At 38.5% G+C, this 25,641-nt stretch overlaps 1 protein-coding gene across 1 annotated transcript in view; it reads right to left on the bottom strand.

The window, feature by feature from the left end:
- The window catches only part of ATP2B1 (ATPase plasma membrane Ca2+ transporting 1), a 60,240-nt gene that overhangs the window by 26,117 nt on the left and 8,482 nt on the right, over positions 1-25,641 (bottom strand). Inside the window, exons 2-6 of the mRNA XM_057381134.1 lie at positions 8,465-8,876; positions 3,430-3,627; positions 2,328-2,582; positions 2,122-2,247; positions 1,602-1,745 (exon numbers count right to left, since the gene is read on the bottom strand). Coding sequence (XP_057237117.1) covers positions 1,602-1,745; positions 2,122-2,247; positions 2,328-2,582; positions 3,430-3,627; positions 8,465-8,669 — 928 coding nt within the window. The 5' untranslated portion in view covers positions 8,670-8,876. The remainder of the gene's footprint in view (positions 1-1,601; positions 1,746-2,121; positions 2,248-2,327; positions 2,583-3,429; positions 3,628-8,464; positions 8,877-25,641) is intronic.

Here is a 25,641-nt window from a genome sequence, read left to right as displayed (position 1 = left end):
CCCCTCTTCCTCTTACAAGAGCAAAGTTCCACACTTGAGTATCACTCTGAACCAAGCCACACATAGCCATCTAAATATAGTCCCTTTAATCTCCTTAACATTCACAGAGAGGCTAATTTAGTTTAACCTGAGTTTTATCAAGGAGAATCTTATTAGGCACCTAACTTAAGGGAAAGAGGAAGCTGTCTATCCTGGGAGACAAAAAAACCCCACAAGTGTTCACATCCTAGGATACACCAAAACACTACTTGTCAAAGACTTCTGCTTTAGAATTATATACACTGGCAAAATGTCAGTAAGAGCTATAATCCTCCCCATATCTCCTGCAGCAGCAGGTATTGTCTGTTTCCTTCTCCTTCCTCTGTAAGGGGAAGAGCAAAGCATGGCAACTGCTTCATACAAATCCCTGCAAGTGCTGCAGGTCAGCTTTTACTCTTCCTATCAGCTTGAGCTTGAAGCTAACTTAAAACTTTCAATTCTTGTAACAGTTTTTCTAACTTGTGAAGAAACTCACTGCTTTTTTTTCCAAGTTTGAAGAAGGGTCAGAGTTGTAAACTATTTGTGGGTTAGGACAAGACAAAAAGACTTCAATCCCGATTCTTGCACAGAGCACACATTTCTACAATTGCCTATTTAGTTTGAAGGCCCTAAGATTTCTAAACACATTTCTGTATGACTTTCTCTCATATTCCTCTGATTAAGTATATTTTGGTTTATATTTAAATTTTTTGGTTCTAGTGCCAAGAAGCCCCAGACTTAGTCCCATCCAAAAGACTTCACAACAGTTTCATGAAAAATTTTCACTGTGAAGCTTAGTCCTGAACATGCCTCATGAGCACTAGTATCAAAACATTACTGCTTAACATTTCAAAGCTTTGATTCTCAGGAGAAAGGCTAAGGTTAGACAAGYCACCGTGTAATAAGGAAGACAGTCCATTCCACTCTTCACAGAAGGGCTCCAAAATATGCTCAGGTAAAGCCCCTCATCCCTCCAAAMATAAAGATAACAGAAAAGTGCCACTGAGGATTTGCCTCATGTGTATCTCTGAGCATTCAGAATTTCAGCTCCGAAGAAACGGCAGAAGAAGCTGTCTGCTCATTTTTTACCAAAATCAGTCTTACATATTCTTCAGATAYTGACAAGGTCAGCAATATGAACGACCTAAGCTTTTTCCCTTCRGGTGTTACTGAAGTACTCCCTATAAGGGGCATTCTCTATCTTTCACATGCAGAACTAGACATTTACTGGGTATAAACAACTATTTGCTATTAGATCCATGCACCTTGAAGTTACACAAAATGACAATTTAACTATTTATACATGGCATGTATGGCTGGCTACTAATTGCARACTTTTAAACTCCAATTGATCAATCAGATCTGAAATTTAATCAAAACTCCATGTGACAAGAGTCAGTAGCAGTGGTGCACTCTCAGGTCACAGAACATAAGTTGATTTCTTTTTCCTTTGAAATCTACAGAACGTATGAGTTTTTTTAAAAGATTTCTGGCTTTAGATAACTAGAGTATGTTTTCATCCAATAACATTCAAAAGTTCACCCTTCCTCCCCCACCAAGGTATTTAAGGTTATTATGCCTACTTTTCTTTTCCTTCTTCTCTTTCTCCTTCTCCTTCTCCTCATCATCTCCTCCAGCCCCAAGTAAGGTAAAGATGATTCCAGTCTGGGAGTTCACACCTACGGCAGTAACCACCATTCTTCCAGAGCCTTCCATCACATGTGTACCTGAAAGATTGAATTGGGTTTTCCACTGAGACTTGAGCACTTACATGGCAGAGCACATAAGTACGTTGAGGCAATAAATTCACAAACTTGTCATTGATGAAACTGTGATCTGCGTATATGTACCACAGTGCTCCCCTAAAGCTTTAACGGCCAAAGCCATCTGGCAAGTAAACCCATAAGCAACTACATAAAATGTTTGTCAGTTTTAAGGGTCTGATCRCTCCAACGAAGTTTTGTTCACGTGTACTGGTTTGAGATACTTGTAGGAGTCAAAGTAGATAAAATRCAGTTTGCTAGTTTTAACCTCAAAATTTTAAATAACCAGGTTACCACAGAAACAAACCACTTTCTTCAAAAATTGTTAAACACTACACACCTGACAGCAGCATAGGATCTCTGTCCAGAGATTTCTTAACATGGTCAGATTCTCCAGTCAGTGAGCTTTCATCAATTTTGAGGTCGTTTCCTTGAATGAGTACACCATCAGCTGGTAAAAGGTCACCTACGAGAGATCACTGGGTATGTTGACTGCAGTTCCTTTTTTAAAAATAAAAGAAAGTTCAACTTTAAAAATATGTTTACCATATTTCACTTGTGCAATATCTCCAACAATTATGTCAGCTACTGGTATTTGGATGACTTGGCCACCTCTGATGACTGTGAATTTCTGTTCTTGTTCAATACGGCTCTGCAATCCCCGAAATTGTTTCTCTTTACTCCAGTCATTGAAAGCTGTTACTAATACCACACAAACTACAGATAGGAGGATTGCTGCTCCTTCAATCCAACCTGCTTCAGATTCCTCCTCTTCTTCACCAACATTTACTGATCCACATACTGCAGAAAACAGGTTTTAGATTTAAGAAAGTTCACAAAGATATTTCAGCAATGAAGAAAAGTTTTGGCAAACATAAATAACTAATAACTGCTACACATTTTCTGTGCTAGCCTTCTCTGCAATTTTACCTTTATTTTCCATACGGGAAATATACAAAGAAGCTAAAGAACCTGAAAGCTAGAGCAACTGGAGGAAGTTAAATCACCCTGCTTAACTGAACATAACAGAAGTTGATATGGAGGAAGTTACCTGTCTGTATTATCTTGTTAAATGATGGCATAAGAATACCAGACTGGTTAACAACCTTCTGCTTTCTCAACATATCCCACTTTACGATTGTCTTARCAAGCCAAGTATCATAGCAAAAATTCAGTTCAATTCAGAGCTTGATCTCTCTATTTTCTGCTTGGAAGTATAAATATATCTTCATTTCTTAAATTAAAAAGTTACCAGTGACATATTGCAAATCAAGGAAAATTTAAGACTTGCTGACTCCCCAGAGAAAGCCCATAACTGCAAATTATAAATTGCTTAAATATTTGAGGCAAAGCTAAAAAAAAACCCCTTGCACAGAGACTGGATTTAAACCAAGTCTTAGTTCCCATTGCTTGCAATTTACCTTTGGCATTATTTTGGTCAGAATAATACCAGATCATGACCAAGGAAATCTCATGTTGCCCTTTTAAGGCAAGCTAGAGTTTTAGTAATGTGCTCTCAATAAGGGGCAATAAGCTGCTTTTCCACTGAYTTACTGTCTCCCATCAGATTTACAATATAGGCATGTTGAACCAGAAAAGTCAGTAGTATAAAAAAGGTAGATACCTACCTTTTAAAAAGTTTACTTACATGATTCATTTCCTCCTGGAGGCTGGTAAAAAGAAAGGCCCAAGGATACTACGGCTGCAATTTCTAATATAATTAGTGTAACGTCCTGTAGTGCTTCCCATACTAACTGAAGAAATGTTTTTGGCTTTTTAGGAGGTATAAAGTTCTTCCCAAAAACTGCTTCTCTCCTTTCTATATCTGCTGGATTTCCACTTAAACCTATTTAACAATAAGACAAAGTTAGTGACAGTTACATGCATTTCATGCTCACTTTAGTGACTGAGGTTTCCCACTCATGGAATCAAGTCCCACTCCATATTTCAGTAACAATACCAAAAATGTCCTATCTCAAATATAATTAYGTAAGTAATACCCTTAAATCAGAGTCACTGTAGAAAAGCTAGCTATATTTTATAATTCTTACCTTGCCAAAATAAAGTTGATGGTCTACCTGCTTAATATGTCACTTAATGTGACATAGAAACAGAGTAATAATAACACACATACCTTCTTGTAAACAAGTTTGCAAGACAAGATCATTAGTAGAGTTACTACTACTGAGACTGAGTAGCACCATAAAGCTTTAGCAAGACCACAGCCCATGAGGGCAACTCTGGTTCCCACTGTAGGGAATCTGTATTCAGAGACAACAYCCTAGGATCCTAAAAGTAATGTAACATTTATAATGAGATATTTACTGTCCATTATAAATCTTGTATTTCCATGATAACCGTTATAAATCTTATATTTGCATAATAATTTATYATATGAAATAATATTAAACATTGTTGAAGGGCTACAAGCATCATGAGGAAAGATGCAACCACTTTATGATGCTGCTTCCACCTGAAGYGGTGGCAGTTATCTGCTCTTCTAAAGCTTCACTTTCTATCTCCTCTGACACAGAGAGCCCATGTTTAGTTCTATGTTGTAGATGATGCAGACATCTTCTGTCTTAAATGGCATATTTGAGTCCTCCTCTGTCTCAATTCCTGTGCCATCCTTTAGGGACACCAGCAGACAAGAGTGAGGGGCCCACAGGAAAGGCTACTGCGTGTTTCAAGAGCTTGCCAAGACCTTAAAACTAAAGGAACACCAAGTAGCTTCAGTGCAAGATCATGCACTCAAGGTCCTCTGTGAGCACACACTCATCTTAAAAGTTTCCAGCTGACTAGCCTACCACTCAAAATTAAGTTACTGGCTCATTTTTCAAAGCAAAATTGCCAAGCTTCTAGTCATGCTCAGAGCAAAGGTCTGAATACTTTGACCATATTGCCTCCAAGGTTATGAACAGCACCTGCTCAAAGGCAACTATTTTCTTAGTAGCAATTTCTTTAGTAGCTAACTCAACTGCTTAATGATAAAGACATTGCAAACATGCTAGGTAATCAATAAGAACAGTAGACACTGCAGCTGGCTTTCACAGTATGGCGGGCATTTGGCACCTCTGACAGACATTTCCCACAATCGTCACATATTTCAAGACACTTTTAAAAGACTACTGAACTGCAAAGCTCAATTTTAAATGCCAACAACTGCTATATAATCACTTAACTGAAAAGCAAATTAAGTGCAGATCTTTTCAAAAGTGAAATGAATTAAACATACTCTGGGTATTTAATAAATTAGATGTATTCTAACACTCTTTGATTCACCCTGATTCATGCCTTTGGAGGTTTAATACAAGGGAGCAATTGTACTCATTAGCCATACCCCTACACTTCTTGCATTTCAAGCTTTAAGGTGCTTACCTTCACTCTCAACTCTAAGAGCACGGCAAGACTATTTTCAAAACCAAGCTATAAATTGCAGGATCAACAGAAACTCAGGACAGCATGGCCATTCCAAAAGGCTGGGCCGTATTGCTAGTTTGCAATAAATACCACTTCCCTTTACCATGGCAGAGTTTGGAAGTTTATGTAAATAATGTCAGCAACATCCCTTTCTTCCTCCCTTTGCAGGGTACCACAGTGCAGAACATCAGAAATACATGGCAAAGATCTTTGAAGAATGAAAAACCTTTCCCARTGAAGCTATGTAAAGTTTAAGCTACAATCAGAACCACTTAGTAAAGATTAGTAAATAAGCCTAGCAAAGACAAAAACCATTTGTATTTTTAGTATACTCTGTAATACACCATGCATCACTACTGAACTTGCTACATTTACCACACAGATGGCAACTTCACAGTTCACAATCTACAGTCCTGAGGTCAGAACTACTGTCATTATATTCTTCATTATGTGTCTTAACTAGGGTAATTTATTTATTTGGGGTTAAGTTTGGAAAATATTAGGCAAGGGACTAGTTAATGCTTCACATACAAATTTTATTAGGAATAAGTTACTACATAATCAAAATTATGTAAACATGTGGAAATATCGATCTGTCCAGATAAGACAAACTTTTGCTACTAAAAATGTGTCAAACATTCATTTTGCACATTTGTACACATGTAAGCCGTAACATCTACTCAGTGGCCTTTTTTAAAGTAATACTGGTAGAGGACTGTTCCCATTTCTCATTTCAAATCAGACAGGTTTGATCCAAATTTTGCCTGAAAACAGACATTGCCTTACATTGTCAACAACTTCACAGCAAGAAATTGAAAAAGCTGAACTCATCCACTGCCTACCATGTCAGAACTACCTGTACTTTTCCTGTGAAGCCACTAGTAATTACATAGTGATAAGAGTTTCATGTCATAAAAAAAGCATCTGATTAGAAAATAGCGTCATGGGCCCTTGCAGGTATACACACAAGATTTTAGAGAGCTAGCATCAGTGCAGCACATAACAGTTTTCTGCACAGATCTTGCCTAGATTTTTTCCCATTAGTATTATCTCCTTTTTTATACTTACAGCTTGACCTCGAGAAAAGCACACACAGCTAGTTCTACCTTTTGAAGAGCTCTCCAGTACCACCTCCAAAAAATTTACAGCAGCTTACCTGACAGAGAGACTGATTCTCTAAAATTTTATGTAGTGATTCAGAGTCAAAATGACACCTCTGTTGGATACTGTTCTACCTCATCTTAATTACGCTTTTCTAGCCAGTGAACATGTTCAACTGTTGAAGCTTTCATGTGGTTATGAGCTTGTCTCATACTTAAAAAAAAAGGTGGTGCACTTTTATTAAGTCCATGACTGTATTTAACTCATTGCAGTGTACATCTAAATGTCAAATCCTTTGCAAAGGGAAAGGCCTTGATCACACAGCCCTCAGTACAGCACAAACAATCTGCAGGAAAGGGCATCCAGCCCTTTAGATTTTTTACTATGCTGACACTCATCACTCCCAGGAGTTGACCCGTGTGTTTATTACATTAAGAAACAAAGTGAATCCTGCAGTATATGGAGTATTTGGTGCTTAATGTGTCATGACTGTCTAAAGTCATATGCCTGCCTAGCTTGTGGTACTAATGGACCTTTAACCTTGCAGATCACTGTGCAACAGGATTCAACTCTCGGTTCAATTCCCAATTGCAGAAAACTATGTCCCTTTCCACTGAGAGAGGAAACTGCCTCTCAATAGTATGCAACAGGTCCACAGGGTAATGAGAGCCYATTGCTCCTACCTGAGAGGTGTTACACTGCTTCTATGCTGCAGTGCTCCAAACACATGCACTCTACAACTGCCAAGGAACAGAAGTTTGTGCTTCTCAGAATTTACAAACTTCTTCATCCTGAAATTGGTCTACTGCCATTCACTGGTAGTTCAGCTGTGTCAGCTGGCTACTTTCAGTTTGATAAGAGGAGCCCAATTCACATACTGATAATTTCAGGAGTCTGGCTTCAAAAGCAGATCAAGCCAAAACATGCTAAATGCAGATGTACCCAAAGGTACCTTACGGCATTAGTAGGCTGTTCTTGGTCCAAGAAGACAAATCTTTCCATAGCATTTCTAAAGAACAGAAAGCAATGGCTCTCCAGGATTAAGATAGTGGGTATTATACTGCCACCAACATGATACCACGTAGGTTAAAAGCTATGTGAGTCCTTAAGTGCAGAGACTCCACAATTTGCCAAAATCTTCATTTTGGTGACTGTCACTTATTCTCAACAGCAGGACTTCATAAAAAGTTTCAGTCAATGTTTTTACATATTTTTAATCTAACTACAGTTTACTGTAAATACAACAATATGTAGATACTACAGTACCTTACACAATATGACTTGCATCTTTCACAAATACACTAAAGAGTCCTAATTTACATTGGCAGAAATTAGTAAAAGACAGCCAGGTCTTAAAGAGAACTTCTGTAAGGTTCTCAAGAAGGAGACTTGATAAATTTATTTACCCATTTCTTCACATTAATGCAGTCTGTCTTGGAGTAACAATTCTAGAGAGCAAAAGCATCATGTAGTCACACTTCATAGAATGCCACTAAGTCCAGAATGGCAAAGACTCCAYAGAAGATGCTTATTTGTAGAGAATAAGATCATGTCATCACTGTGCAAATCTTCTAAGAGTGACAGTACMTGTTAATGCTTCAAGCTATATTGATGGTTATTTTGCAGGTTAATCTACAAAAATACTGTAGATTTTAAAACCAGACCCTGCTACCAACAATTCAATGTAGCACAAATAGAAAACATGTAACCACTTTTTAAAATTGCTGCATTAGCAAATGCAAGAACTAGGTAGGCACACAGAAGCATTAATAAGCCCTGCATTAGACTTTTAAAACCTTAGGCTACAACAGCATGATCTGAATTGTGAACTATAGGCCAAATGAACTATTCAGAAAAATTATGCTTTCACAGTGAGTTGAACATCGCTGTGTTGCATTGTTGCTTCATACCTACATCAATGAACTTTGGAAAAAAGTGCAACTTCACCATTAATACAACATCTCACATGCAGTTAGACCAACTGAAAAACTCTAGCTTACTTATTACCATGGAACATCTCTGCCTTAGAGTACCAAGAAGCAGTATTTTGTTATGGTAACCAAAATACTTTTGCAAATTTTGTTCTATTTTAAAAAGTATCTTGCTGACTCAGGCTTTTCTTAAATGGAGTTTCCTCAATAAGAGTGTAAAAATTGACTTACCTTCATTTGGTGAAGTTTTCAACTTTGCACAGATGCCATGTACATCACCATAGCATTCCTGTATTTTATGCAGTGCATCTGACGCTCGAAGTTCCATAAGAGAACGGAGCTCTGCAAGAGTAACTCCAAAATCTCCATGATTAGCTTCTTTGACAGCATTTTTCACGCCACTATATGCAACCGAGTTGTTTGCCATGTCACCCATGATGCATGCAGTCTTTAGTGTAGACAGTTTCCAGTAAGGAACAAGATTTCAACTTAAAATATTTCCAAAAGGAAAATAAATCCTTTGGGTATGAAGACAGTCAGGAGAGCAGACACATCACCCAAGCAAGAGACTCCATCTGGAGAGATATCTTTGAGGTTGTCCCATGGCGCGTTCTGTTCCCCAAAGCCAAAGGGCATGTACAATCTAGGGAGAGAATAAACACACATTCAGTTACATAACAGCTACATTCAAATTAATTCTAAGACAACCTTTACTCTTTGTACTGAGGTTATAGAACAAGTTTCTTTTTAATATCCTATATTTTTAGTTTGCATTCCACTGGCAAGACTGACAAGGGATAAAAAGGATGTTTCCCATCCCAAAACAACTTTGCATTTGTTGCATTTCCTTAAATCATAACAACTGTTGCCCTTAACACTGGTATTTTTCTACACATGTACATATGGCTYACCATCAAGCAGCAACTTTAAAAATACCTAAATTTAAATCTGTTGCCGGGGAAATGGAGCTTGAACCATCCACAAGTGACGTCACATGGGCAAAGAACATGCTTAAGTTAAAAATCCCTACTTTCCAATGCTGCTTTTAGCTCAGAGTTTGGTTAAAGCAAGCTTCTGTGTGTTGCCATTAATTCATTTGTGCAAACCTCAAGAAAAACAACTTCAACACTAAGCTAGCCCACACTAAGTACTTTTGTACACTAAGTAGGATTAGMTCTTCATGCAGACCTAGGTCTTAATATAATTTTTCACATCCATAGAGTTTCAGCCCCGCTCCAGCCCATTTCATCACAACTCCAGCCTTCCACATTTTCTCCATTTAATTCTTTTAACAGAGGAGAAAAATTGCATAATACTTAACTTCCAACAGAAGGAATAAGGAAATTGAGAGCAGCTCTTCTGTCTGACTATCAGTGCATTGTAGCTGAAAAATTACCATCCAGCAACAGGACTCTGAAGTTGCACAGACATTCTATATATAATCCCTGCCCAGCTGACACATCTTGCACGTACACATATATCTACACAGGAGCRCAGTGCACACACAAACTCTTCATGCCTATGTGAAGATTCACCATGTGMCAAAAATAGATGTCTGATCATGTAAGTCAGCTTTATTGACATGATGGAGCACGATGAGCATGTGTTAACAATATACTCCCCTGCAAAACGTTATGACTGCCAGGCTCAGACGAACAATAACTTGGACACTTCCAGGTCAACAAGACCCTCAGGTGTCATATGCCTAGCAAAGGCAAATGGTTATCACTGACTGCACTGCTTTATGAAGGCAAAACATCAGCAAAGAAAAGATTTCTAGCTACTGCCCTGACAGGTTAGAGGACTGTTTGGCTGAACTGYTGAGTCTGTACCTTGAAGCAAAGGTATAAGCACATAATTACCACAAATTTAAGGTCTCCAGGAAAGGCYTGGATCTCTGCTCTGGAAATAATCAGCTTCAGCTATACCAAATCTACCATTTAAAGCACCATGCCATAGTACTTCATTTGCACTGAGAACAACCACTGACACTGTAAGCCCCTGAACTGATATCATCCAACCACGAGTGACAGTCTCATCTCTGGCAGAACTACAACTTCTACAAGTACAACTGCTCTTCTCTTCCTATCACAGAAGATTTTGAGAAAAGCACTGTCTATGGCTGTTTTCCAGAGAGTGACAAAAACCATAAAGCAATCAACATTCGAATGCATAAAACTTMCAACATTCTGTAATATCAACAAAGTACTTATTTTAAAAATTTATTTTAGATCTTCATCGTTTTGTCTGTTACTTGCAACAAAATGTTACAACAGTTGAAGAGCTCATGGTGTTAGCCTGCATGGCAGGATGTAGTTTTGATAAAGACTAATGTCTTCTGCTAGAGGATGCTGCAAGTGAAGAGATTCATGCTAACCACGTATGGAAGAGTTTTCTTTAAAGAAATGCCACATTGTTATGCCCAAAAGCTGAATGTTGTTGTCCAGCTGGTAGCCCAGGAGGATTTATCAGCTGGCATCTGATCATAAGCTATGACAGTATAACAAGAAGCAGATCAGGCAAATGAGTTTGTATAGCTATGGAGAAGATGCTGCAGCTGCTAATTAGGCAAAAATAGACCAAGCAGAAGGCCCCACAACCAATTACATCCAACTTGATTCAATTTTAATTAAGAAAAGCTCTGTTCAAGCCTCTAGCAGGAGCCTTGTATTTGATGCCCAAATAACATCCAAATCCAAAAGATAAGGAAAGCAAAAGCTACAGCTCTAGCCACTACTCACTTGTCATCAAAAGGTTTTGAGTCTTGCTCTCCATACACAGGCATATTGAGTGGGCAAGACTTGATTTCATATACAAGTAAATTTAAGAACAGTAACACTGCTTAATCGTAAATTAATGTGCCTTCCACATCAGTTCTAGCTCCTCTATGCACCTATATCAATTTTTAYTAATCCTAACTGGCATCCTAACATTCCAGTGGACCCTTAGGGTTCACAGGCACTTTTCATAAGAATGCATTAACACTAGAAAAACAGTGCAGATCTACAGAACAGCTCTAGTCGGCATTTTGCACATCCATATTAGGAAAATACTGTGGAAAACTGAAAGGAACAGTGTGAAGACTTCAAATTATCAATCCTGAGCAAGTGTAGTTTTGCTCCAAATCATAAACATTATTAACTGTTACACAAAATCAAACCAGAATCTGCTTCAGTAGCCCATTTTTACTAGATATTTCAACAGAAAGCACAATAGCTTCTTGTCATAAAGGTACAGGATGGATTTAGTTTAAGACAGATTTTTCTGTATGAATCAGCAAAGAAACTTTCATTAAGAAATATCCTTAATACAGTTTTGATGCAAAATCTCACAACATCCAATCACTACCTGTTACAGCAAGTTCCAACTGTCCACTTTTGTAATATTAACAGTGACGCATAATGAAACTATTAACAGCAAAATTCAATAGCATAAAAGAAGAGTATTTTTATGCTAGACAGATCATCTAATAGTGTTTATCTTTTCAACTAATGAAAATAATGAAATATTTTATTTATTTTGACCAGTGTTCCAGTTCTCAATTGCCACATCAGCCATTTGAAATAACTGAATAGCATGAGCTCTGAAGTACCACAGTTTAAAGCAACTCACCTCAAACTTTTAATCTGTTAATATCTCAAATTTTAAACTCAAGAAACAGTTATCAAGCTAAAACTCATTTATATACCACTGCTGAATTTCCGGCATATTTAAAGATTAATTCAGCTGAAACCAATGCACACAAAATGATTAAGATGAGTCTATCTTTCATTAGACACATCAAAATTCGGATAATCCTTTGTTTACATATCACTGAAATTAGGAATAACTTAAAAACCTTTTCTTTGTCGCACTCAAGTTGCTAAAAAACTTGAACTGCAGAGGCATCTTTCAGTAGCAACACATACTCTCATGGGTAGGATTCAGACCCTTATGTAAATCACACCAAGAAGACCTTGCTGCTCTTTGGCTGTAGTAACTTCACCGACACGTCATGTCATGGCAGCTGCTTATGAGGAGCACTGTGGCTTAACTTCCCTAACCACGTCAAATCACTATTTATTGCTGAGGGAGTGTGCTTTGTTACCAGACTAAGAAAATAATTTAAAAACATAACCCACGAAACAAAGTTTTGATAACTTTGCCAGTGTCGGAAGTTCAACAACCTCATAAGACKCTGTAGTTGGACCAGAGAAAGGAAAAGCTCTAACCAGAAATCTCCATGTAGAGATGCTTACCAAAGTACAAAGAGACTATAGACTTACTTGTCTATTTAATGCTACCAGAACATTCTGTGCTAACCAAGCTAGAAGCTGCAACATGTTTCTYAATGTGTTCCTGTGACGACACTTCATACACAGATCCACATTAACTTCCTGCCCCAAAAAGCTGATACTATCAGAGCAGACTTGAACATTAATTAAGCTTCAGCAAGGCCTCTAGAAAAAATCCTTCACAGGTCAAAGTATTTCACAATTAGTGATTCAGTATTCAGTGATTCCCTCTATTTAAAAGAAAACCATCATCTCTGTTCTACAGTCATTAAAATTAAGGCTGCCTTGAAGACAGAGTTTGCAGGAGCTATTCATTGACAAGGGGTGAACAGCAGAGCTTAAAAGTGGCACAATTGGCCCACATGCACAGGACCTAGCATACCTTAGACCTCTTCCCAAGCTTTTCTTGTGATTATATTTGCATGTAATATTTACTTCACTACTTTCCTATAAGGAAATGCAATTTTCTTAATCAATTTTAAAACACTTATGCAAACTCATACCTCAAGAGTCAAAGCTCGAGCAATTACAGATCTTGTGTCATTCATTTTAATTTATGCATCTGCTTGAACAGATATTGCATTCAGATATTGAGCATTAGCTGGTACTAGCATTTGACCTTCAACAACACACTGAAACTGGGCACTGTAATATAGGAAAGGGCTTGCAAAGTGATTATCTCAGGAAAGCCTTTGTTTAATCTAATTAGTTCAATGAATACCAGACAGATCTGCATACCAAGAGGTTGTTGTGATAAAAGCTGTCCCCATATGTTTCAGCTGTCATGCCTTTTAACCTGCTTACATCTCTTAAGATACTGGAAATATAAAATATGCTTTTGCATACTTTAGTTTGGGTATGCTCCACAGCTTCAGGCCATCACATAACATTGCAGGGGYTGGGGGGAGAAAGGAGGGGAAGTTGTCTGTAATACAATTATAATGGAATATTATTACAATGGAAAGTAAAAGTAACTGAGAAAGTAACTTGGGTATCACACTGAAATTGTCTGCAGGGTCCCTCTGCAGGGTCAACCTTCTAAGTGGGAGACACTTTCCCACTACTTGTCAGGCTACAGAAACTCACCAGCTGTTTCACAAGAAATATGAATGAATGCCAATGAAGTACAACACTAATAGAGAGCAGTAGGCATTTACAAGTCACTATTTCATAAGTTTATAATGTGCCTAACTGAACAAATAGAAGTTAAATAACTTCAGTGGCATACTGTTGTTTTAGTGCAAGCATCTCACACTGCCTGGTTTATGAAGCGACAAGTGAAGATTTATGAAGAACTAAGAGGGAAAGGGCAAAAACAAAGTTTTTAGCATATGATCTTCAGCCTTAAATATGCCCGTGAGTTGTAATGACAAGTTTCAGTTATTACAGCTTCTGTGTTATAAATGGTAAATTCAGCAAAGGTCATGACTTTTGCTTAGTTTTTAAAGAGAAATCTGATTTCATTCTGAAGCCTAATCTCCTGGGAAGCAGATGTACTTACCTATCTGAAATAAAAACTGGCCTAGATTCTGCATTGAATCTAAACACTGGTATTGTCCTTGCTCATTGAAGGGAGGTTGGACAACATGACATTTAAAGGTCCCTTCTAACCCAAATTATTCTGTGCTTCTGTGGTTTATGGAGCTTCAGCTAAAGGATTGCGGCTGCCTACTGTAATTGACACTTGTAACAGATTTATCCCATTGGTGGTTTCTTTCCTTTAAGACCCCAGATTTATTTCTTACTGAAATGATGGCTAACAAATTAGGATTTCAGTAGTCTGAGGGCAGTTTGGTAGGACTAAAAATTAACAGTGTTCACACAGATTTCTGCATTATTTCCCTCCTATTTTGGTAGCAGCAAGGAAAAATTGTTCAGGGTGAGTTGTTACAGCGTGAAGAACATGAGCTTGTCTTAGGAAGCAGCTTGGTCCACAGCCTCTGCCAGGAGCCCAGGACGCAAGCAGACATTGTGTGATGACATCAATGCTGCACAGGCCTCTATTGCCCTGCCTTGCCCAAACTGCGGTCTCTTCACACTCAATCCAACTCAACTCCAGCTGGATTAAGAAACAAAATCAGAAAATGCTGTATAGAATAGTCTGAATAGGAAACTATTCTATGAAAAGTTTAAACTAATCATTCATTTTCTGATGTAAATAAATAGGTATAACTGATCCAACAACAAACAGACTGATACAGCAAAAAGAAAAACCTATGAACATTTTCAAGGACAATCAGACTTTGAGACATACTGGGAAACCCCAGAGGACAAAACCACTGTGATCATCATTAAAAGACTGCATCAGGTGTCCCATGTGTTTGAAACACCAAGCATTCATAGTCTCCTATTCCATATTACACTGCTGGCTTCTCCACAAGAAGCCAAAGACTTCAAGACAAAACCATGCGAAAGCATCAAGTTTTTAACCACTCAAAACACTTTTCTGCAGTCCACAGCTCTGCTCAACACTGAGGGAGCTTCTCTCTTCTCCACCCACAGGCTCTGGAGCTTCCTTCTCTGTACTTCCTTTTCCTCATTTCCTTTCTGTTCTGTGATGATGCCATAAACTAAGAGCTACATTCGAGAGGACTGTTTGCAATAAAAGGTTATTCCAATTCAAGACTATAATTCCAGTGAAAAAGGGTTTTAACCTCTAGACGGGACTCTGTCCCATCCAGCACATACTTAAGAGTGTGTTTAGGTATCTAAAATGCATTTACTGTGTGTCAGCTTCCTCATCTAACTTGAGGTGAGTGAAGGTGCCAAAATTTGGACTAATGCAGCTGATGGCTGAAGGCAAATCTGTTTCTGCTTAAAATGAGAGAAAAAAATGCTTGTCCAATGCCCATCAATATTTTCCTCCCCCTCAGATCCACTGAGTCCTGAGTAAGATGACTGAGGCCCTTACTCCTGCACAGTTTGGGGTAATTATGCTGTAAACTAAGTTTACCAATCTGTCATATTAATAGTTTGATATAAAACCTAAAAGTGTTTTTTTGCTTTTTTTTTAAATTTTTTGAGAATGTAGTAAAGTCATCCATTGACAGACATTCACATTAATAAGTCCAGAACAACTTACCACACTTTTCTCATCAACATTTATCAAACCATATTGACAAAAACGACAATACAAAGGTGAACTCTTTCAAAAAAAATATAGGGTGGTAGCACTGCAATCTACACACTAAAATTATGTATCATAAGACTACAACAGAGTTTACTGGCATTCCCAAAGTACAAAATGTATTCCAGTCACAAAACCTGACAGGTGTGTGTTAAATGAAGCATATGACATCACTATATGCAACTAAGTTTCAAGTAAAGGTAAAGTGAGATGGTACCAATTTTCATCCAACAGAGATGGAATTGGATTCCTGATTTCAGTTACTTGCTGCCTTTAAAACTCAGTGCATGCCTGTAAGCAATGCATCCACCTGGCCAGTTCTGACAATAATTTTGACTCACAGCAAACCAACAGATTACTTCAGTTATTCCTACAGGTATATTACTTGTCTTGACAAATCTTTTCACCTTTTTTTTCCGCAGAACTTATATTTATTATTTCATTCTGATTTGAACACTCCCCATTTTTTTCTTCCCAAAAATATTCTTTTTTGTTAGTATTCATTTTAGCAGCAGTATGCTTTTGACAGAGACCATGCTTTATGATATCAAAGAAGTGCAAAAAGCTCTTTAGATTTATGCGGCTTCAGGCAAAGGGCAGCAGTCCATTCTTGCCAGCTCTTTTTTTTTTTTGTATTCAGAAAACTTCAAGAGAAATTTAAATTAGTCTTAAAAATATTAAGAAATGCCTACGAGATAAAGCCTAATTACTCCTGTAAAGTAATCCTGCATGTGACCGATTCGTTACCAGCAGGGCAGTAAAATTAACTTAGGTTAAGTTTTAAAGCTTTTCTTGCTGTTTTGGACTAGTTTACTGCTATGTACAAACAATGCCACGAAATCGTCTGTATGCTGTAAACAGGTAATATAAAAATAGTGACAATTACATGGTAAAGGATCCATTAATGATCCTCAAAATCACCATCCTGATCAAGCAATGGTCTGGAATGTAAAAAAAAAAAAAAATCCTCAGCTCTGGTCACCCATCTCAATGAGCACACACTATGATGCTAAATCAGATATATGTTTTGTCCTCTTGTGACCAAAATTTAGTAAGCCTCCATCTTGTCCAGTGACCATACAGTGCAAGAATCTTCATCTTTAGATTTTTCACAAGCCTTCTGGAAATACCAGAACACAGTACATCCTTATCCTCAAACCCTTAAAGAGCCTTACTTCTTTAAAAATCTGTATTTTGAAAGCYATGTTATCTTCCCTTGAATGTCATCAATTCCTGCCTGCCAGAAATATACCAAATAAAGCGGGTGAAGAGTAATTCTGAAAAAAGTTTGTTTCTTTAACACAGGGACTGTAAAAGCAGTGTTAGTAGACAGAATGCACAAAGCTGATGTTCCCATCATCGCACTTTGTAGGTCTAACAAAGCAGCAAGTCTGTCACATCCTCAGGTGACCAAAGTTATGGCTATGCTGCAGTGACAATGTGTAACCCTCCCACTCACAGAGGTCCTGAAGCAGTTCTCATTATGTGACACTAACACTGCAACTTACACCTGCCACCCTTATCCTTTTGCAGTGGGAAAAGCCATGGGCATTAATAAAGTAACAGAATATGGGAAGTCTGCTGTTGCAACAGCCACACAGGCAATCCTGGGCCCAGAGCGGTAATTTCTTGTGTGCTTTTCTACCCTTCTTTACAGCAYCTCAGCCACTGAGAGCAGGTACTTCATTCTGGGTCCTGCTCTAAGTCCATCTCTCATGGGATATTCAACACTCCAGTTTTGGCATTTCTTCATTTACTAATGCCTTTTTCTTTTTTTCACTGCTCTTGTTTTCTCCATGCACTTCTAAGACCTTTAAAAAGAGACCTTTTTTTTTCTAGACATGAAATCTGCCCCCCTCCAGGATCCAAGGAGCAAGAGAGCACCATGCCATGTTCCCAAGCTTCCACCCTCCCACTAGCTGTGATGGTAGCCATGTATTTCATGTCTCTGCAATCTGTGAGTGGGCTACTTGTAGCCATGTGGTGTAGAAAGCTCCAAAAGATCTGAAAAGGATCTCCCCTCTTAGCAAAATAATTTAAATAGCAGCATTTCTACTGTCTGAACAAGTTTTTYCGCAAGACATCTGAAAGGCTCAAAAAGTCATACAAGCAGTATGGATATGCCGTCTTAAGGGACAGGACACACATTCAGCTAATGCCAGAAGCACCTTTATCATGGAACTATGTGGCTGCCATCTTTGAGGTAGCATTAAATTTTGCCTCAAGGAAAGGCTCATCTACTCTGCCATTTCATGTAAGTGACTTGCCACTAAACAAATAGCATGGTACATCACTTTTCTATGAAGGGCAGACATTGTTTGTACCAAACAGCAAATTCACCTGACTGTCAAACAATGGCCCAACCAGATTTAGTAAATTTAATTAATTTCTCAGTTTTGGTAGGCTATATAAAATTGCTATACTAACTGGCTATGTGCAATTAACAGTCACAGCTTCATTTCTGAAGTCTTCATGTGTGAAGAACTTTATTGTGCATAACTCTTTAAGTTTCTGAGATTACAAAGACRTGAGTGCATGGATTAATTAATTAGGAAACAAAAGCAACTCAGGAAAAATGCAAACGAAACCATGCTCCATGATAATATTTGAAAGTCCTATGCCACCCAGAAAAGGAAATTTGTTCTTCAATTTCCCATAAACCAAAGGTCTAAAGTCTTCACTAGCATCAGTGGATCCTAATGCACTTTGTAGACAGCTCTGCTTCCAGTCTACTCAGCAAGCATTCAAATTATGAGATAAGCTAGGTGTCTAATTTAGCTTTGACACAACTCCCCCAGGCAGAGAAAGGCCATGCCTTGAAGAATTTCATCACAACCAGCTGAACCTATTCAGTGCTGAGCATCAGCTATGAGACTGCCTTCACTCTCCTGCCCTATCAAAGCACAAGGCTGGCAGAACTAACCCAGTAAACCAGCAGGCACTCAGATGCCTGAAGCATAAACTACCACTGCCATACACAGCAAGGTGTCAGTCTTATGCTAAAGTAGCTCTAAATCCTCAGCAGCAATCGCTAGTGGCTAGTTCGATAAGCTTAAATATCTCCTTCCAAAAGATGGTGTGCGGACTGAGAGCTTAMTACATTTAGTTCAGCTGCAGCTGACCCTGAGGGTCAGGAGACTACCCACCTAAGCAGAATACAGATCATCACTGACTCAGCAAAGTCAGACATATTTTGTTCCTTCCACATAAAGCTCCTTCCCATAAGCATTTGATATACAGTGACACATAGTAACAAGTGTGCAACTTTTGCAATTATTTTGTTTCCAGCAATATCAAAAGCATACAGTATCTCTGAGGAAAGGGAATTGGGAAGGCCAGTATCAGCTACTCCCCTCAAGTGACAAACTTCAAGCATCCTGCTGAATTTATTAGTGCATTTTATCACTGCTGATGGCACAAAGTCTTTAAATAATCCAGATTTGCATGTTTGGCTCATGGCTTCCAATGAGCTTCAAAGGACCAGTGCCACTGCACATCTGCTGCAGCTCACCTTGGCTCAGAATGAGTTTCTTTCACCATACAGCTGAGAAGGGGCTCACAGACCAACCCTAAGTCACAAACTAGCTGTACTTTTAATCTAAACCCTGCAACTCACAAATTTCTCTTATTCAGCATGCAGGTAAAGCACAGTAAGGAAGACCAGAGCATCCTCTAGCCTGAGGTTAGTAACAGGGAAATACCTGTTTCCCCCGAGGAGGGAAATGACTGAGAAGATCAATTATCTGCAACAAAAAGTGAGGCAGCACCATGAAGAAAACATAGCATGAATTACCCAAACTCCCACACTTAGGGACTCAGTCTTTCTGAAGGTAATTTTGGGAGATTCCTTSTCTGTTTCCATTGCCCCACTTTCCTAAGCAAATTCCTGTATGCCTGTTCTTCTCAAAGGATACAATCAGCTGGCTTCACAGCACTTTCAATAGACCCTTAAACTCAAAGGACCTGTAGCATTTGGAAAAGAGAAAGCAAACTACTAGGAAGCAGCTCTGCTAGGACTGTTCTCCAAAAACCTGTTTTTCAGTCCCATTAAGTACAATTTTTTAAAATAAATACAGAAAGAACCCATCTGAAAACCTTTATAATTAAGAATTATTTTAGTAGCCTTTCCAAAAAAAACCTACTTGAGGTAGACAAGTAGAAAAAACTGCTGCAAGCATGYAGTCTGCTAGTAACAAGTGGCAGACTTGTTATTCACACTTTCAGACCTGAGGGTACAAAACACTGGTAAGGAAGATGAAGTGAACCTTATTGAAGAGTCTTACACAGTGAAAACCAACCACACACCTCATTTCAAAGTTGTTATGAATTTGGCTCATTTGAGTTATGCACATATTCAAATCTGTACACTATGACCAACAGGTTGACAGCCGAGTTCTCTTGCGGTCTCTAACATTAATTTCTTAGTTTGATTTTACTTCCATTATCTTGTAACATTTGTTTTCCGTTTCCTCCTTTGCTCAAGGGATGCTTTAAAAGAGAAAAAAATTTATACCAACAGACTCCTAAATCTCCTTCACATTTATTCAGACATAGCAGTACAGCTTATAAACAATGTTCCCAGATCACTTTCAGCAAAATCATGCATTCTACTGAACATTTATAGTAGTTTAGTATGTTGCATTCAGAATTGTTACCAGAAACTAGTAGCTTGTTCTAGATTACTAACAGCACGTTGCTATTTAGTGTGTCATACTCCTGTACAGGAGTCTTACTTTTGCAGGTGTATTCATTGTCTTTGAATTCTATTTCTCTAACCAATACAGCATGCAGTTAGGGTAGAGGTTGGTTTGACTGGGTTTTTTTGGGGGCGGGGTTGTGCATGGGTGCAATAACTAATTTTGTTGGTATTCAAACAGTTTAGAGCAGTTATCTAATTAAAGGAAGTCAGTGATGTTATTAAACAGTATACAGTCAGAATCCAGAATCAAAGTAAGTGTAAAGGAACAAACAATCTTAGGCAGTGACACAGCTGTCTGTCAAAATCACAATCTAGTTTGATGTGTGATACTTTTGGCACATAATTAAGCYAAACAGCTTTTAAGACAGCTTTCTTCCTTAAAACCGAAAAAGTAGGTAGTTACTAAAACATTAACTTGTTATTATTAAAATAAGCCATCAGCTGTCACAAAGTATTTTTCCCAGAGCAAATATTTTCAAGTATTTAAACAACTGCGTCATGACAAAATTTGCCACAGGAAGCCTAAACCAAGCTATTTTATCATTGTAAGATATTTTAAGATCAGGAATCTCTAACTCCTTAATTTGGAGATTTCTGAAACATACTACTAGATGCTCCTACAAAATGAATGTATTTTCCTGTGCACTGAGAATCCTCCATTGTTCTTGCTTGACAAGATCAGGGTTGAAGGCAGACATTGCTAAGCCAAATGTAATGGCCTATATTATGGAGGTCCACAATTTTTGGTTTATTTGTCAACTTACATAATTATTAAAACAGAACACTCATAAAAAGTATTGAGCATGGCAGTAAAACACTGAATTCTGATCATAAGTCAAGTCACAGGGATAAACTTCAAGACCTTAATCCACAATAGCATGGGGAAGAGGAGGATATTTGGTAGGGGAAACACACTTGCTGTGAGAAGATGACTTTTTCTGACCTCTGTTTGAGAGCCAGGGCAAGTGCCTGTTTTTATGCAACCAAACAGTCCCTTCTGAGTATAGCAATGCCCAAAGACATCTGCAGACATCCACAGGTACATCCAAAGAGAAATTCAATAGGAGGAGCTACAGTGGCTGCACTGAATTCTTAACTGAGTTTGCACGGTAGTTTTACTGTCCTGGAATATTTGACAATCATGAATTAAACAAGCAAAATGTCTGGACAAAAGATTGCTTTCCAGGAAATGCACCTTGCAGGGTCAAAATCCAGGAAATAGCCTCAGGCTTAACAACCAGGAGCCAGATCCCATGTCACAAGTTTTGAGGGKTCTTGTTCAGAGATATTTTGAATTAGCAAATGGTAAAAAGCCACCTTGACTTACTAGTCCGCTTATCAGGTCACTGGCCAGTATATTAGGGTAGGTTAACCTTTTGGTCCTCTGAAACTGTTAAATTGTCACTGAATTACACAAACTAAAAATCACTGGAGTAATAGTATAACAGAACAATAATATCAGAAAATGAGGCAACAGAATGAACCGCTTTGGCATGCAAAGTTGTCTATTGATTTCCAAATGTGATCATTTTGATTATGTACATAATAACCATAATATATACACATCAAGACTTCATTCAAGCCCAAACGTCTTCCATTCTGGCTGAGAAATTTTATATAGAATATACAATTCTTCACATAGGAAGAAACAAGCAGTSTCAGAATAAGCAAATAAATGTATATGACATTCTAATTTATGGAAGTAGATAAGTGATCTTCCCCCACATGAGGCTTCTAATCATGCCTCTTTATGTACATACAGCACACAAAAGCTATAAAAGTAGGGCTTAGATGTATGACTAGATGTACAAATATTTTAATGGACAGTCCCCTCCAACTGTTGATACACAAAAACAGATCAGACTACAATTACTAAGGTATATACAACACCGGTGTTTACCATTATAGTAGCAGATAACATCTGAGACACCTGATTAGCTTTCAGTAACTATTTGTTGACCCATTTTTCAGGAAAATCCCTCTTCCATTCTTAAAACTGTTCTTAACTCAGAATTTCACACAGGCATATTTGTAAGAGGTGCTACTCAGCTATTTAAGCTCATGAAAGCTACTTTTGCAGAGCCAGCAGAGGGAGTACAGACATCATTTTACTTATCAGCTGTGAAAAAGATACCTTATAAGAAAGCTCTAAAAGAGCTGTGCCTGCAAATCTAATGCACTTAGTTTAAAGCATGCCAAGAACTTCCTTGGTCTTTCATAGACATGTATGTCAATGGACAGTAGAGTTGGTGTTTTGTTTCTGATCCTCAACCAGCTATCACATCTTAAAAGTCTCAYACCTGACGAACAGCAGGAACAATTCTAACAGTAGTAACACGTAACACAAGGCCTGGTGCTTCATTTGTGTAAAATAAACCAAAAAACAAACAACAACAAAAAAAAACCCAAAAAAAAACCCCCAAAAAAAACCAAAGAAAAAAAACCCAAAAAAACACCTGAACCAAAATACTCAGCAATCAAACATCTACGATTCAAGTTTCTATTCCTGTGGATTCTGCTGTTTCTCAGTTTCAGAAAAGCCAAGGCCTTTCAGCAGTCCGTTTCTTAAACAGCAACGTTTACYTTGGAAGACAAGCTGAAAAACTCAAGAGTTGAAGATGACCACAAGCAAAGGAGCCAGGAAGGCACGTAGCAGTCTTGGACTAGACGGTAACAAACAGCGAACCTTTCTGCTGGCATTCACAGAGGCACACACCTTCTGGCAAATCTGGCTTTAAACAGCCTCTGAGGCAAGAGCTCGGCTGCTTTATTTAGCATTTCCATTTATCAGCCAGCTTTGGAGTTGACAATTACGACTGTTTTGGAAAGAGAAATAGCCTTTGAGCAGACAGATTGATAGCTTGTTGCCATCTCATGGAGGTGAACCCAAAACCCTAGGCCAACATGAGACAACATACCTTCCTGGCAAAAACTCCACAGACACCCACTTGCTTTTTAAACTGCAAAACTCACTGCATTTCTTTCTCTTAAAGTCAGCATTCACTAACTTGCTGGTAAGAGACTAAGCTAATATAAAATTCTTTCCAATCTTAAGCATTTATCAAATAAATTTTTGTGTGGCTATTTATAAGCTTCATTATTTAAAAGTTTTATATAAAAAAACTAACACAAGTGCAATAAATGCTTTCATCTCAAAGTTTCCTTCAGAAGAGCAGCAAAACACTCCCCCTCCCAAAGAAAAGATAAATTACCATCATCTTAAACTTCACATGAACTTTAAAAAGCTTTGACAGCTTGAATCATTAGATTTTGATTACTACCTACCTACTGAAGAAAAATGTGCCTGTAGCTACATAATTTAGCCTTCACTTGTTTCAAGTTTTAAAAATAGAAGAACCACCCTTCAGCAAGTTAGATGGCTGCTTCTTCTCCCCATCTACAGGAAAGTGGTGTTCACTTCTCAGCTTCATTTTCGCATAGCAGATTCACAAAATTAGTAAGTCAGAGTGGGCTGAACTGATTGCCATCTTACAGAGCTTACATGATATTTTATAGCTGACTAAAAAGTTTTATCCCTAGCATGCAACAAGGCCACCTTACAGTTTTGCTGCTGAAAATCAGGGCTCCAGCAGAGTTCTCTTTTTGCWTGCTGTGCCTGGGTGGTTCCTAGGACTCCAGCTAGGCTGCTCAGTACATTTTATGTGGAGTAACCATAGCAAGAAAAGCCATGCTTCTTCCTTCACAAACATGGTGATGATCAATAATCAGGATGTATCCCCAATCACTCTGACCATTCTTCCCTTCCCCAGGTTATTGCATTCACTTGTGGCAGCAATGAAGTTCCTGCAGGTATATGAATAGCTCATCCAGATAGGAAAAATGGTCTTTTTTTCAGGCAGACTGGTTATCTAACCAGACTCACCACACAGATAATCCAACACCAATGCCAACTCAAAACATGGCACAGAACTACACTGAACCTGCTTGAGGTTAAGCAAATATGAAACCATATTTACAGGAAATACGCCACAAATTCTAATTCATCCGGAAACTGGAGCCTTGCTAAGCTCCCAAATAACTATGTAACACACTTTACATTTGAGAGGTTGACATTAGGCTTCTAATCAGCARGTTAAGACACATGATCCATTTATAGAAAGTAAGTAGGGTGGGGGAGAAGGGTTGAAAAGCCCCTTGAAATATGAAACACGAACATTCTTCCTCTTGGTTAAGTTTCTACAGCAAATTGAATTTTACCCGTTGTAATTACTACAGCTGCCTTTAAGGATCTAGACAGGCTTGTTGTTTTCTCAGTTTTTAACCTGAATCATTTAGTTCACAGCTAAACAACTACTGATTCTAGCATTAATCACTCCTCAATATTTAGTACTTCATTAATTGGTAATAGACAGCATGCAGCAGATACAAGTTTTTTTGAAAGTTAGTATTGAAATTGAGCTCTTCCCTATCACCTGTTTTCCTCATGTGGAGGGTCTACCTCACGTTCTGAAGCCTTTGTGAATTTCATGGGTTAAAAGTTCATGTCTCGCATCATATGCRAGACTCACCCGACCAAATGGGAGCACCTAGCTCTAAGATAGGCACTGCAGGTGCTTTTTGTAAACAGGCAGCAGATAAATTAAAAAATATATAAAGACATTAAATTTAGCCACCTAGAACATGATCTAAAATAGTCACCCAAATCTCATATTAGAGGCACTTGTGTCACTTTGGCAGCAGAAGCAGCTCAGAGTGACTAGTTTCAGTTTTTTAAGACACTTATATAAGTGGCCAGGATTGCTGTGCCAAAGTTAAGCACAGTCGGCTGGGCTGAGCTCGCATCAAGCAGCTGYACTGCCATGTCAGAGCAGCCACATGCAAGAGGAAGGATGTGGCTTCACAGTTAGTTTAGGAATACCCAAGCGTGTGCTGCTGCCAGAAGTGACAGCCCTGCGCCAGCACCGCCGCTCACCTGACCTCAAGGTCAGGGGACAGCCCTAGATGAGAACCAGTGACAAGGAAGACAGCAGCAACACCAGTGGTTCCTCCTGAAGGTCACACGGTGACAGGGACTGTGCCTTCCAGCCAGCACAGGCCTCACCAGCTCAAGTCAATCATGGAAGCTCTTCYCCACACCCCCACACTCATCATGGGAAAAAGATGAGCCAAGCTGCACTTTCTCTGCAAGGCCCTGCTAGGACCATCATCAGGGTCCCTCTTTTGCTTTCCCCCTTCCAGGTCAAGCAAAGCAAAGTGTTTTCACTTTATCAGGTCACGAATGCTCACAGGAGGAGCCTTTGGTAGATCCCCACCAAGAGCTTGAAATTGGTCTGTTTAACAATCACTG

This window comes from Malurus melanocephalus, unplaced genomic scaffold (genome assembly GCF_030028575.1).
Source record: "Malurus melanocephalus ecotype Western Australia unplaced genomic scaffold, MMel_1.1 scaffold_493, whole genome shotgun sequence".
NCBI lineage: Eukaryota > Metazoa > Chordata > Aves > Passeriformes > Maluridae > Malurus > Malurus melanocephalus.
The sequence above is the reverse complement of the archived record's forward strand: the minus strand, read 5'-3'. Positions and strand labels throughout refer to the sequence as shown.